Source organism: Rhincodon typus, chromosome 6 (assembly GCF_021869965.1).
Source record: "Rhincodon typus isolate 14 chromosome 6, sRhiTyp1.1, whole genome shotgun sequence".
Taxonomy (NCBI): domain Eukaryota; kingdom Metazoa; phylum Chordata; class Chondrichthyes; order Orectolobiformes; family Rhincodontidae; genus Rhincodon; species Rhincodon typus.
The window spans coordinates 50,229,915-50,244,016 of record NC_063337.1 but is presented as its reverse complement, the minus strand read 5'-3'; the positions used below and the strand labels follow the sequence as shown (position 1 = coordinate 50,244,016).

Here is a 14,102-nt window from a genome sequence, read left to right as displayed (position 1 = left end):
AAATATGGAGGTAGTGCATGCAAACCAAGAAAATACACTAAAACATGTTTAAAATGTCCAAAATAATACAACTGGAAGTCTTACGTTATTAAAAATAATCCAAGTATCCTTTAGATTCATATAAAGCAAACTTGTAGCAAGGCCTTACACCATTGGCAAGACTTCACACCCTGCAAGATGTTGCTGAAATAAAGTTAAAACTAAAATCCTGCCAGCAGACAAACAGAACAATAATGCCTTACCCTATCTCCGTGTCTGACAGTATGCAGCTGAAGCTTACTGATAGCCTTCTTGGCTTCTCTCCTGTTATTCTTGTTTTTCTTGTTCTGATAATAGATGAAAAAAAATGGATTGTATTAAAAATTAGTATGCTCATTTCTTTTAAGCCAGTCTGTTTAAATATTTAAAGTTTGGCCTAATTTTAAATTTGTAGAATCTGCTCCAAAGTCCAGCTATGCAAGCTACACTGCCTTTGCACTTCTTGGCAAAGAAACCGGTTGATATTATGCTCACTTTAAAGAAGTAAAACAGATCCCTAATCAACCAAAATGGCAGGTATACATTCCTCAATGAAATTGTGCCACCCACCATAACAGTAAACATTGAAACATTAATGTCCCTAGCTCACACACAAACCCGAAACATAAATATATGTTTCAAGATGACTTCCCAAAACAAGCTGTCCAGATCATAGCTGCTACTAGTCCAGCTGTATCAAGGTAACCAAATTTACAATGGCTACAGGAAACAGTGGAAGCCAACACCAAAAAATGGTATGTGGAGCTAAGAAAGCAAGAGCTACTGCTGGGCTGCAATTAACAACAAAAAAATGGCCTGAAATTTAACTTTCGAACAAAAGCAGACCTATAGCTGGTCTCCAAAGCTCAATGCATCAAGTTAAATGAGCCCTAAGTGGCCTAATTCCCTTTGCCAGACTGTCAGCCTACTGCCACTATCCCATTTCAACCTCCCCATTTCCATGCTATTTGACCTAACTGAAATGTCAGTGAAACTGTTGTTTGGAAAAGAAAAAATTCCCCATTTATTCATCGGTTAGGCCACATTTGGAATACTGCATTCAGTTCTGGTCTCCGTCCAATAGGAAAGATGTTGACACACTTGAAAGGGTTCTGAAAAGTTTAAGGATGTTGCCAAGGTTGGAGGGTTTGAGCTATAGGAAGAGGCTAGACAGGCTGGGGCTATTTCCCTGGAGCATCAGAGGCTGAGGAGTGACCTTACAGAAGTTTATAAAATCATGAGGAGCATGGATAGGGTGTATAGCTAAGGTCTTTTCTCAGAGTACAGGAGTCCAAAACTAGAGGGCATAGGTTTAAGGTGAGAGGGGAAAAGATTTAAAAGGGACCTGAGGGGCTATTTTTTCACGCAGAGCGTGGTGCATGTATGGAATGAACTGCCAGAAATGAATGTGGAGGCTGGTACAATTAGAAGATTTAAAAGGCACCTGGATGGGTACACAAGTAGGAGAGTTCAGAAGGATATGTGCCAAATGCTGGTCAATGGGATATTTTAGGATATCTGGTCGGTATGGACCAGCTGGACTGAAGGGTCTGTTTCTGTGCTGTACACATCTGACTCTATATTCTGCTTGTCACTTTATGCAATTGCCAGTTCTAAGGCTTTTTTACTTCTTTAATGACACAGAACAATTGAACACTAAACATGGTTCACTTGTGAGCCTAGAAAACAAGTGTCATCAGGCCAGCTGACTGTTCTTAGTTACACTTTCTGCTAAATAACCCATAAGGTTTGAGATCTTCCCATCTCAAATATGGTTTGCTCAGCTCTCAACCAGAAAACATTGTTTAAGTTGCAGAGTTGCACATTACCTCAAACTAAGTTGGCCTCAGTGGGCTGACATAATTGACAAATTACAGAAGTAAAATACATTATTACTTATTGCAGTAATTAGTGACTAAGAAATTAAATAATAGTTGCTTTTGCACCTTTACCAAAGACAATGAAACATCATAATTAAAGAAAATTCAGCATAAAATCCTGCCCAAGTCACTGCTACAATGCATTAACATAGTTTACTGGAAAAGACCAAGGCTAATCAACATTCAAAGTATGACAATGATACAGCAAACTGAAGGAGGTTGTAAAGAAAGGTGCTTTAAAACCAGGATAAAAAAGGGAAATTCAGAAGGAATATGGCCTATATAAAGAAATGGATGCAATTCATCACTAATATTTTTATTTGCAAAACGAGTTCAGTGTGGGGGAGCAAAAAAAAAAAAACAGGAAATTGTAAAACCTTAATTTAGAAAGAGAAAGTATTCATTTCACACAATACTTAATAAAGCCTCTAATTAAAAATCTAAGTAGTGTACTGGCAAAGTGATGCTTTATTTGAAAAACAATGAACCTGAAAGCCTGAACTGAATACTTCAGAAATATGAGGATCGTAAAAATACTTTTTAAAATTTTCTTCATATACCTATATTCAATACTTACTTGACTTGAAAATTGCGATCCTGCATATAGAAATCTCTGGATGTAATAAAAAATGAGCCAAGCCAGGGAGATGATCATCATTGTTATGAAAGCAATAATTACAAATACTACAGACTGAGAGCTCATCCGCTCCTGTACATGACGGGTACCAACAGTTATGGACATGATCACTGGGATACCTTGGCGAGCCAACTCTAGAATTTCCATTCCTTTTGAATTGCCAATCATGATAGCAACAGTATTTCCAGTCCCTGAAAATAAAGAAAAGAGAGTGAACTATTGGTAATAGACCATATTCAAATCTGAAGCAGAACTGGAATAAAAGAAAGTGACTCCACTGAAAGATTTCAATTTAAAAATGAGATGGCAAGAATCAAGGTTAAATGTAGCTTTCATCAAAAATCATATTTCTTTGTACTCACATCAGTTTAATTCTAAGATAGATTCTAATGCTTCTTGCTGAAATATTCTAAGTGTTTACAAAATTGCTCCACACTATTAGCTGAGCCTCTGCCAACAATGCTCTCTAGTTATCATCCCATCATAAAGAATAGTAAAAGCAACTCACTTGTCCCCCCCTCGGTGGTCGAGAACACCCTCAACCGTGTCTCCCACATCTCCCGCACCTCATCCCTCACACCCCGTCCACGCAATAAGAACCAAAAAAGAATCCCCCTCGTCCTCACGTACCACCCCACCAACCTCCGGATCCAACGCATCATCCTCCGACACTTCCGCCATCTGCAATCCGACCCCACCACCAAAGACATCTTTCCCTCCCCACCTTTATCTGCTTTCCGGAGGGACAACTCTCTCCGTGACTCCCTTGTCCGCTCCACACTCCCCTCCAGCTCCACCACACCCGGCACTTTTCCCTGCAACCGCAGGAAGTGCTACACCTGCCTCCATACCTCCTCCCTCACCCCCATCCCAGGCCCCAAGAAGACTTTCCACATCAAGCAGATGTTCACCTGCACATCTGCCAATGTGGTATACTGCATCCGCTGTACCCGGTGTGGCTTCCTCTACATCGGGGAAACCAAGCGGAGACTCGGGGACCGCTTTGCAGAACACCTACGCTCGGTTCGCAACAAACAACTGCACCTCCCAGTCGCGAACCATTTCAACTCCCCCTCCCATTCCTCAGACGACATGTCCATCCTGGGCCTCCTGCAGTGCCACAACGATGCCACCCGAAGGTTGCAGGAACAGCAACTCATATTCCGCTTGGGAACCCTGCAGCCCAATGGTATCAATGTGGATTTCACAAGCTTCAAAATCTCCCCTCCCCCTACCGCATCCCAAAACCAGTCCAGCTCGTCCCTGCCTCCCTAACCTGTTCTTCCTCCCACCTATCCCCTCCTCCCACCTCAAGCCGCACCTCCATCTCCTACCGACCAACCTCATCCCGCCCCCTTGACCTGTCCGTCCTCCCTGGACTGACCTATCCCCTTCCTAACTCCCTACCTACACTCACCTTTACTGGCTCCATCCCCGCCTCTTCGACCTGTTTGTTTCCTCTCCACCTATCCTCTCCTCTATCCCTCTTCTATCCGCCTCCCACTCTCTCCCTATTTATTTCAGAACCCCCTTCCCCTCCCCCTTTTCTGATGAAGGGTCTAGGCCCGAAATGTCAGCCTCTCTGCTCCTATGATGCTCCTTGGCCTGCTGTGTTCATCCAGCCCTGCACCTTGTTGTCTCACTTGCAAGACCACTGGTATTGGTTGAGCACAATTGCCTATAATATACTGCTTTGTGTGAATGGAGGTGAATTTTTTTAAAAATCTGGCATGTAATAAAATTGAAACAGGTGACTGGGGAAGCTGCCAAAAATACTGACCAATTTTTCAACACAGACGGAACAAACAGATGGCTCACATGCTATAAAACTGCCTCAAAATCTCATCTATTGAAATGGCAAAGCAGAAGGACATGAACAAAGGACATGGCATTACACAGACGTTCAAAACAGCATCACATTTTAATAAAGCAGACCTTCAGTCTTAAGAGGAGTGATTACTGAATGTCAATGGAGATATGCCACATGGAGATAGATGGCAATGACATGGAGTGCTATTTTTCACCCAACTACAGAGAAGTGCCACAAGAAGCTCGATGACAATATAAGAAACAACAAGATAAAACACTGACCAAAACTTCTGTACTTTTTTGGCACCAATAGTGTTCAACCTTTAAAATTAATATCTCAAGAATGTTATCTTTCACATTGTACTGTGGTTAAATGAGTCACTATTTTAGTACGTCACAACTTCTGTCCCACTTCCTCTAAATACAACCAGTGTGCAGAATCTAAACTCCACCCTCTGCTTGAACAGTGTGAACCCTGCAGATCCAGCATATCAGTTCTCAAGAGAATCCATTGGAAGACAACCATCAAATGCTAGTCAGCATTAATTTGCTTAATCTTCTACAGGAGAACACTGCATACAATTCTTGTGAAATACAGGGGATCAAGGTGACATTGAAGAATTGGTGACCTAGTGGTAATGTCACTGGACCAGTCATCTAGGTGCCCAAGTTAATGCTTTGGACGCACAGATTCAAATCATAACCACTGTAGCTGCAAGAATTTAAATTCAATAAATTCATAAACCTGATTCAGTAATGGTGATTGTGAAAACATTGTCAATCAGAAAAACCCATTAAAAACTCATGTGGTTGACTCATAACTGCTCTCTAAATGGGATAGCAACCAACTCAGTTCACGAGCAATTAGTAATAGGCAATATCTACATCCTCAGGGATGGTGAAAATGATGCCATATTCCAATTGGCATATTATTAGATGCACACCTACACAGGTCTCACGGCAACCCTGTAAACAGCAAACCATACTCTCTATCTCCTTAGTTACAACAGGGGTGCATGCTCACTTATTCTCTAATTTGTGCTCTCCCTTTCAGCTGAACCACAGTAAATAGTGATGCAGAAATAACAGTGCTGGTGACTGGTGAAAAGGAGGAGACAAAACATCTCTCCTGGGGACCGATAATAATGAGGAAGTGAATGTAGGAGGACAGGGCCTAAAGAAACTCTTGAAGAAAGACTCTGTTCCTCAGCTCAAACACATTGAAGTCATCCCTGATGTACAGCCTTCCCATTACTATGCATCTTCTCAAAATTTATTTTAGAGGCTATCTTCGTGTAAATTTATTAGTAGCACCGGGTGATTCACTACATGCAGGAGTGGGAAGATGATGAGGATGTAGCTGCTTTGTGGTACAGACTGAGGAGAAGACCGGCCCCAGGTTAGGAATGGAGAGAATCAGATGACATCAAATGAATATTCAAACAGCATCAAACATGCTGCAGACTCTGCAATCTGTCTCCAAGTATATTGGGCAAGTGATAGCTAGATCCGTTATTCCTCATTTCCAGGTTAGCTTGTTCCAGTCAGTGACATCACAGCAGAAGAGCACAGACTGAGGCCCTGGTGACTGGTAATAAAGGTATAATTTAGAAAGACACCCTGCTTTCAGTTCAGGTTGAAATACCAATTGCTGTCTCACAAGGCTTTCAGAGTCTGATATCAGCAACAAGATTGACCAACTTGCTGATCAAGAGTAAGAGATCCAGCACAGAGTGAAAAGGAAAATATCAGGAGCCAACCTGCATTAGGCTGCAGTTGATTAAGAGATAGTAAAGGTATTCCCTCATGAACACCTTGAAAATGACTTGGATGAGGCAACACCATTGTAGGAGAAGCTTGAGGGATTGAGGTGCCCATATTGACTCTGTCTCATGGCTTTATGTGCCAAGAGGGAGGTGACAGCATAGTGGTAACGGCAATGGACGAGTAATCCAGAACTCCACGCTAATTTGTGGGCACATGGGTTCAAATGCCATCGTGGTAAATGGCTAAATTTGAATTCAAGAAAAATAACTGGAACAAAAAGCAACCATATAAAACTCAATTGTCATTAAAATCCATCTAATTCAGTAATGTATTTAAGAAAGGAAATCTGCCTATACATCATTCTAAGCTGACAGCAACCTCGAGGCAATTAGGGATGGACAACAACTGTTGGCTCAGCCAGTGACACCCACGTCCATTGAACAGAATTTTAAAAGGTCAACCATTTACCGTGACAGTAGCCTACAGGTTGCAACCAGGAGAAGAAATGAGAGAGACAAAGATTACAAGAACGTGCACAACATGTGCAAAGATTAGGGGTGGCTTCTGTCCCTGCCGAATTCTTCGTATTTGAGAAAGATGTAGAATTCTTGCCCAATTCCCCTTCACTATCCAGCAGTCTGCAAGGTCAAACATGATCCTCATCAAATAGAGCTCTCCCATAATATTTGAGCAGAGGCAAGGCGAGAAAATCGAGACCACCTAACATTTCTCTGCTTGCAAAATTACAATAAGGATGGAAATAGGGAACCTCTGGCAATCATACACCAATAGCATGGTGTCCTACTTTATGGTTTTCTTCCTCTAAGAAGGTGTTTACAAGACACCACAGTGTGTTTCAGTTTGGCATGAGGGACAGATCCAAAAGACATCTCAGGTTCTCTCATATCCATCATGATCATATATAATCTCCATGCCTACCAAACAAAACATATTCTAATTTATAAAATGAATGCGTTATGAAAGCAGTCGATAAGGCCACAAAGTCAATATACAAAATCTTGCACTCCTGTCAACCCACCAACAGCAAAAAAGTACACAACCAGACTTACTACTGCTTCATTTTGTTGCAAATGAAGAAACAGCAACAAGAGAAGTCCATACAAGACCTTCAAGCCTGCTCACTGAATGGTAGAGATTACAGATGGTCTTCTACCGCAAGTTGGAGAAACAGACCACTGTCCTTAATTCAACAGCAATTCGAAAAGTTGACCTCTTAAATGGCGACCTCTGGTACTCTCCCGCTGGGACCTATTTTCTGTCTTGTGGCAGAACTACCCATCTTTTGGATAAATTCCACTTGGCTTTGTGGTGAGATTCAGGAGGTAGGGGCAAATTTTGGGCATTCCTAAGTAACGTACCTTCTCGTTGAAGCAAAGTCAAAGGGGAGCAGAGAGGGGAAGAACTGATTTTCATAAATTTCCAACCTACTGCTGCATTTGCTGTGGATAAAAACAACACTAGAGAGAATGCTCTTCCTCCTTGTAGCTTAGTATGTTTGCCCTCTACAATGATGAGAGGTGATGAACAAAAGCAACTGAACAACACAAAAATCCACCCTCTCAGTCACAAACAAGTCAATTCTATTTTAAAAAGTTAGAAGGTGAGTTTTAAGATGAACAATTTTACTTTCCTTCCCTCAGTAACACTTTGCTTTCTTTGGAGCAAACCACGAGAAAAATATCAAGAAAGTCTAATCCACAACAGCATAACTTTAGGAAATTTAAAAGTTTGCACTCAAGTATTATCAAGCATCTTCTTTGGCATCAATGCATTTGGATTGCAAAAATGCTGGCTTGATCTTATCATTAAATAAGAAAATTGCCTATTTTGGAGATTTTCTAATCCTTAGACCCAGATTGAATACACCAGTTGCAGCATATTGGAGATGATTCATTTAAACATTGGCAACAGTTCAGCAAATTAGCACCACATCCAAATAACATTTGTGCACTTAGTGTTATGTAATGATGATCATCGACAAAAGGCAAACCTAAACTTTTCCTTCGAGTTTCATCAGAACTAATACAGCTCAATAGCCCACTACGAACATCCTGGGCATTACCACTGACCAGAAACTGAACTGGACCAGCCATATACTCAGTGTGGTTACAAGAGCAAATGAGTAACTTCCCTCCTGGCTCCCTGAGCCTGTCCACCATCTACAACGCACGTCAGGAGTGTGACAATATTGCTCTCCACTTGCCCGAATAGGCGCAGCTCCAACAACACAAGACATTTGACACCATCCAGGATAAAGCAGCCCACTTAATTGACAATACATCCACTACTTTCAACATTCACTTCTTTCACTACAGTGGCAACAGTATGTACCATCTAAAGGATTCACTGCAGTAAGGCACCAACACTCCTTCAATATCACCGTCCAAAACAGTTTCTGGATTACCTCATTTCATCAAATCTACCTTAATACATAGAGGCAGAGTCAAGGCCCTTTAGAGCAGTGGACAGAACTGAAGATTGTCCAGCCATCCTCAAAATATTCACTTTTGGTGTAAATAGACAACACACATGTTTCTTCGAGAGAAATTCCTTCATGGTTAACTGTTTGAGTCTTGCAATATTGAGATGCTTCTGGAACTTCATATTCTGGGTGTTTGGGTGGGGGGAAATAGATCCTGATGTTTAGCATTGAAATAATAAGGAATCATTCCAGGGTCCAAGGAATTTTGGAAGATAATCACCAAGCTTTCTTTTATTGCCAACTCTTTCCATACTCTAGGATGTCAACTACCAGATACTGCGAATTTATAAACTTGCAGCTTGATTACTTTTGCCAATACAAATCTTCTACCTAATGCTTTTTTTCTTCAACTTCTTAGTTTCACTAGCCACTCACATCTCTACCACTCAGCCCACGTAAAACGTCATGAGGTATTTTATAATGGTATTATAAGGTGAATTGATGCCGAGCGAATTAAAATGGGAAATGTGAACAGGGCATCAGGCAATGGCAAATGAATGTTAACAGTCCAGGGAAAATTGATGTACATTTCACTATGAAATATTCATTTACAGTAAATGGTGTCCAAAAGCTAAATTGCAAAGATACTGGATTAAGGTGTGATTACAGACCATTCACCAAATCTAACTCGTCAGCAGGAAAATGCAAAGCCCATTGAGCACCCAAGTGCTTCACAAAGTCATTAACTGTGAGTAAAATCAAATTACTTGAAACAATGAAAAGCTTTTTGGCCACAATCAGAGCAGTTTTTGACATTCTACCTTGAAAGCATCAGAGAGGTCAGAATCATAGCCCCTGATATTCTGACAGATCTGTTTCAGCATGGAAGACCGATGGTTTCTTCCCTAAATCCACCTGAGCAAGGGGCCCAGACAGCTTCCCATTTTGGGGGTATCGTTTTCAGGCAAGCTCCTACGTTGGTTGTAACACACCCTGACTGGTAGAAAATTAGAGATGCCACTCTGATGGTAGAAAAATAAGTTGGGTGAGGGCCAGTAAAAAAAGTATTGATTCTGCTCTCAATGGTTCAGGTGGACTCCCTAGTGTTTAGAGATCGAATTCCAGAGTGTGTGGCTTAGTTGGCTGAAGCAACATTCTTGCTAGACAAGTAATCCAGAGACCCAGGTAATGCTCTGGGAAACCAGGTTCAATCCCATCATGGTGGATGGTGAAATTTGATTTCAAAATGATATCTGGAATTAAAATCTAAATGATGATCGTCGTTCATTTTCATTATAATCTGTCCGGTTTTAATGGAAGGGAGAACTGTCATCCTTACCTGGTCTGGCCTACATGGGATTCCGGACTCTCAGCAATGTGGTTGACACTTAACTGCCCTCTGAAATGGTTCAGAAAGTGATTGAGTCGTAACAAACAACTAAAAAAGTCTGAAAGAAATGAAACCTGATTGATCACCTGGCATCGACCTCAAGATTAGAAACAACAACGACAAATTCAGTCTCATGAATGCTACAGAGACCCTCTTATAACATCTGGGGCTAGTGCCTACATTAGGAGAAAAGTCTGAGTGATCAAGCACGAGCTTAACATAGTCATACTCACAGAAGTATACGTTACTCACAGTCACACCATCGCTGGGTACGACCAGAAGTGGTGTCACAATGGTACACAGCAGGGAGGAATTTGTCCTGGGTGCCCTCAACATTGACTCCAAACTCCAAGAAGTATCACAGCACCATGTTGAACATAGGCAAGGAAACCACCAGACTTTCTCAGCTGATGAATCAGTACTCCTTCATGATGAACACCACTTCATAGAATCACAGAAGTGCTACAGTGTGGAAGCAGACCATTCGGCCCATCTAGACCATAATGAACCTCCAAAGAGCATCCCATCCAGACCCACATCCCGCACCCTATTCTTGTAACTCTGCATTTTCCATTACTAATTCATCTAGACTGCACATCTTTCAACAGTGGGAGGAAACCAGAACACCTAGAGGAAATCCAGGCAGACAAAGGGAGAACGCCCAAATTCCACACAATTAGTAGCCCGAGTGTGGAACTGAACTCTGGTCCCGGGTGCTGTGAGGCAGCAGTGCTAACCACTGAGCCACTGTGCTGCCACTGCACTGGGAGGAAGCACGGAGGGTGGCAACGGCACATAATATTCTTGGTGTTGGGACATCAGCGTTCATTACCAAGGGTAGCTTAGCAACACCACTACTGACCCAGCTGGTTGAATTCTAAAGGACATAACTGCTAGACTATCTGCAGCAGATGGTGAGGAAAAATATGTACCCGACATCATCCTTACCTGTCTGCCAGAGAAGAATCTGTTTATGACAGAATCAATAGGAGTGACCACCATACAGTCCCTGTGGAAACTAAGTCCCACCTTCAAAGTGAGGATACTCCGAGTTATGTACATTTCTATCGTGGTAAATAGTATAGACTTTGAACAGGTCAAGCAATTCAAGACTGGGCATCCGTGAAGCATTGTGGATAATCAGAAAGTGAAACTGTACTCCAACACAATATATAACCTTGTGTCCTAGCAGATGCCTCACTCTACCATTATCATGAAGCAAGGGGTGAACTCTGAGTTCAATGGAGAGTTCAGGACAGCATGCCAGGAGCAGCACCAGGCATTACCTAAAATTGAAGTGCCAACCTGGTGAAGCTACAATCCAGGTTTACTTGTGTGCCAAACAACATAAGGAGCAAGTGGTAGACAGGACTAAGCAACTTGACAATTGACGAATTCAGATCCAAGGTCTGCAGTTGTGAATGGTTGTGGATAATTAATCAACTCATTAAGGATGCTCAGGTAACGGGGGAGTCCAGGAAATTAAGAAAGTCCAGAAAACTAAGCAAAAATTAAGGTTAAAGCGTTTGTAAGCATTTTCAGCCAGAAGTGTCAAGTGGGCATTCCATCCCAGCCTCTTCTGGAGGTCCTCAACCAACATCAATCTTCAGCCAGTCCAACAAACTCCACGTGATAGGAAAAGAAACAGTGAAGGCACCGGATGCTACAAAGGCTTTGGACCCTGACAATATTCCAGCAACTCTCTGCTGATTGGAATCATAACTAGCACAAAATAAGATGTTTGTGCTCATTGGAGGTCAACGAACTCAGCTCCAACACATCTGTGCAAGAGTTCCTCAGGATAGTGCCTTAGATCCAACCAATTTTAGCTGCTTTATCAATAATCTACCCTCCATCCTAAGGTCAGAGGTGAGAATACTCACTGATGATCGCACAACATTCAGCAGTATTTGCAACTCCTCGGATATTGAAGCAGCTCATGTTCAAATGCAGCAGGACTTGGACAATAATCAGGTTTAGGTTGACATGTAGTAAGTAACATTTGAGCCAAACAATGACCGTCTCCAAAGGGAGTGAACTTAAACATGGCCCCTTTCAACGTGCAATGGTATGGCCATCGCTGAATTCCTAAATTATCAATGTCCTGGGGTTACCGCTGACCAGAAATTAAACTGAACTAGCCATAGATATACTGTGGCTACCAGAGCAGGACAAAGGCAAGCAATTCTGCAATGAATAACTGACCAACTGACTCTCCAAAACATGTTCACCACCAAGAAGGCACAAGTCAGGAGTGTGAAAGAATACTCCCTATTTTCCCAGATGTGTATGGCTTCAACAATACTCAACAGGCATGACGCCATCCAGGTCAAAGCAAACTGGCAACACATCCTCAAACATTCACTCCCTCCACCTCCACCAATGCTCAATAGCAGCAGGTTGATCCATCTACACAATGCAATGCATAAATTCACCAAGGTTCCTTAGGCAGCACCTTCCAAACTCAGGATCATGTGAGGGCAGGATAGATGGAAAGCCAAGTGACAGCAGGTGAATGAGAGGCCATGCATTACAAATTACTTGTACATATTGTAAAAAATATAAATGAATATAAATGAATATCTAACTGCCTTTTAGCAATAAAAGTATCTGCCTGCTTATTTAATTTGAGTAACTTGTCTGATTAATTTCTATATTCAGACGAGTACATGCTGAACTGGCAATACGGCATGCTATTTTAAAATTCAAAAACCTGTTGCAATCAAGCAAGAAGTGGGAAGTTAAGGAAACAGAAGACACCCCCTCCTAACCAGGTCAAAACACAAACATTTTGGCAATTTCCTCACCCACTCCCTTCAATACATAATGGATTTCAGAAACTAGGACAAATGCAAAAGTAACTTAGACATACATAAACTGTTGTGCTGCAAATAAAATATGTTCACAATGTTATGAATCAGTTCTTTTTGCTCAAAAGGAGTAATGTTTTTAATCAATTTGAGGAACTCATCCACTTTTTTTTTGTTAGACACAATCTAATTTTTATGCAAGCAGAACTAGCAATTCAAACCTTTGCAATATCAGTAATTAAAATTTCAGTGATCTTTTAACAATGACAGCAACCTGTTTAGGAAGCATTGATGACATCAGGGGGTGATATTATTTTTGCTTTAGCAATTGTATAAGAACAATTCATACCATTGCATTTACAGCAAAGAAAGACACCAGTTTACCCAAAAGGACAAAATTACAATTTAAAAACAAGATTAGCCAGTTATGTTCGAGGGTTTCTACAAATTGTGATATACCAAAACTTACCAATGTGATTCATGGTTACTGTTGCATTCCCAGTACCAAGAAAATTGTAAATCACAACTGCAGATGCCAATTTTTTGGCAGCATTCAAAATTTTCTCCTTGAAAGTACAATTCCCTCTGGCAACCAGAGCTATCCATGGTTCCCCTGATCTGGGTATGAAGTATTCGGTGTTCGGGTCACATCCCAATTGGTCCCGGTTGGATCTAGGAATCCCTATTACTCCCTGCACACTCTCTTTAGGAGAACTATCACCGTATCTAGAAAAAAACAAGAATAAAGCCCATAACAAAGTCACAACGGAGATGACTTAATTTCTCCTTTGTTAAAAATCAAAGCTTCCCTAATCTACCCTCCCTTCCGTCCATCCTTGACACCCTGCTCTCTTCTTCTTTCACACCTGATCAGCCCTCTTTCCTTTGATACCCTCCCACCCTTTCCCAAAACCACCCCCTTCTGTTGCCCTTCCTTTGAACCTAATCCCTAGCCTCTACCGACACCCTTCATTTAAAACTCCCCTTACTCCTCCTCCTCCTCCTCCTCCTCCTCCTCCTCCAGCACCTTCCCTTCAAATCCTTCCTTCCTTCCCCTAACCTCTTTGCTTCCTTCATGCCACCACACACTCCCACCTCTCTTCAGTGCCTCGCCCAACCCATGCTTCCTCCTACTTCACATCCCACACCCCTCTTTTCCTTCCACCACCCCTTCTCCTGCCCCCATATTCTCCTCCTCTCCATTAACCCCTCACCCTCCTACCTGAACCACCCACCACCTCCTAACCCCAAACTCCCAAAACCAACCAACCCCCATTCCTCTCATTCCCTATCCCTGTCCCTCCTCCCACATCCTGCTACAACCGCCTCCCCGAGTACCTGCCCCCCC

The 14,102-nt window shown here is 42.0% G+C and overlaps 1 protein-coding gene across 2 annotated transcripts in view; it reads right to left on the bottom strand.

Moving 5' to 3' along the window:
* The window catches only part of LOC109928299 (E3 ubiquitin-protein ligase RNF149), a 40,963-nt gene that overhangs the window by 19,625 nt on the left and 7,236 nt on the right, over positions 1 to 14,102 (bottom strand). For both annotated transcript variants that reach the window (XM_048597978.1, XM_048597977.1), the window contains 3 exons: positions 13,224 to 13,480; positions 2,476 to 2,726; positions 243 to 326 (listed from right to left, as the gene is read on the bottom strand). In XM_048597978.1, the coding sequence (XP_048453935.1) occupies positions 243 to 326; positions 2,476 to 2,726; positions 13,224 to 13,480 (592 nt within the window). The remainder of the gene's footprint in view (positions 1 to 242; positions 327 to 2,475; positions 2,727 to 13,223; positions 13,481 to 14,102) is intronic.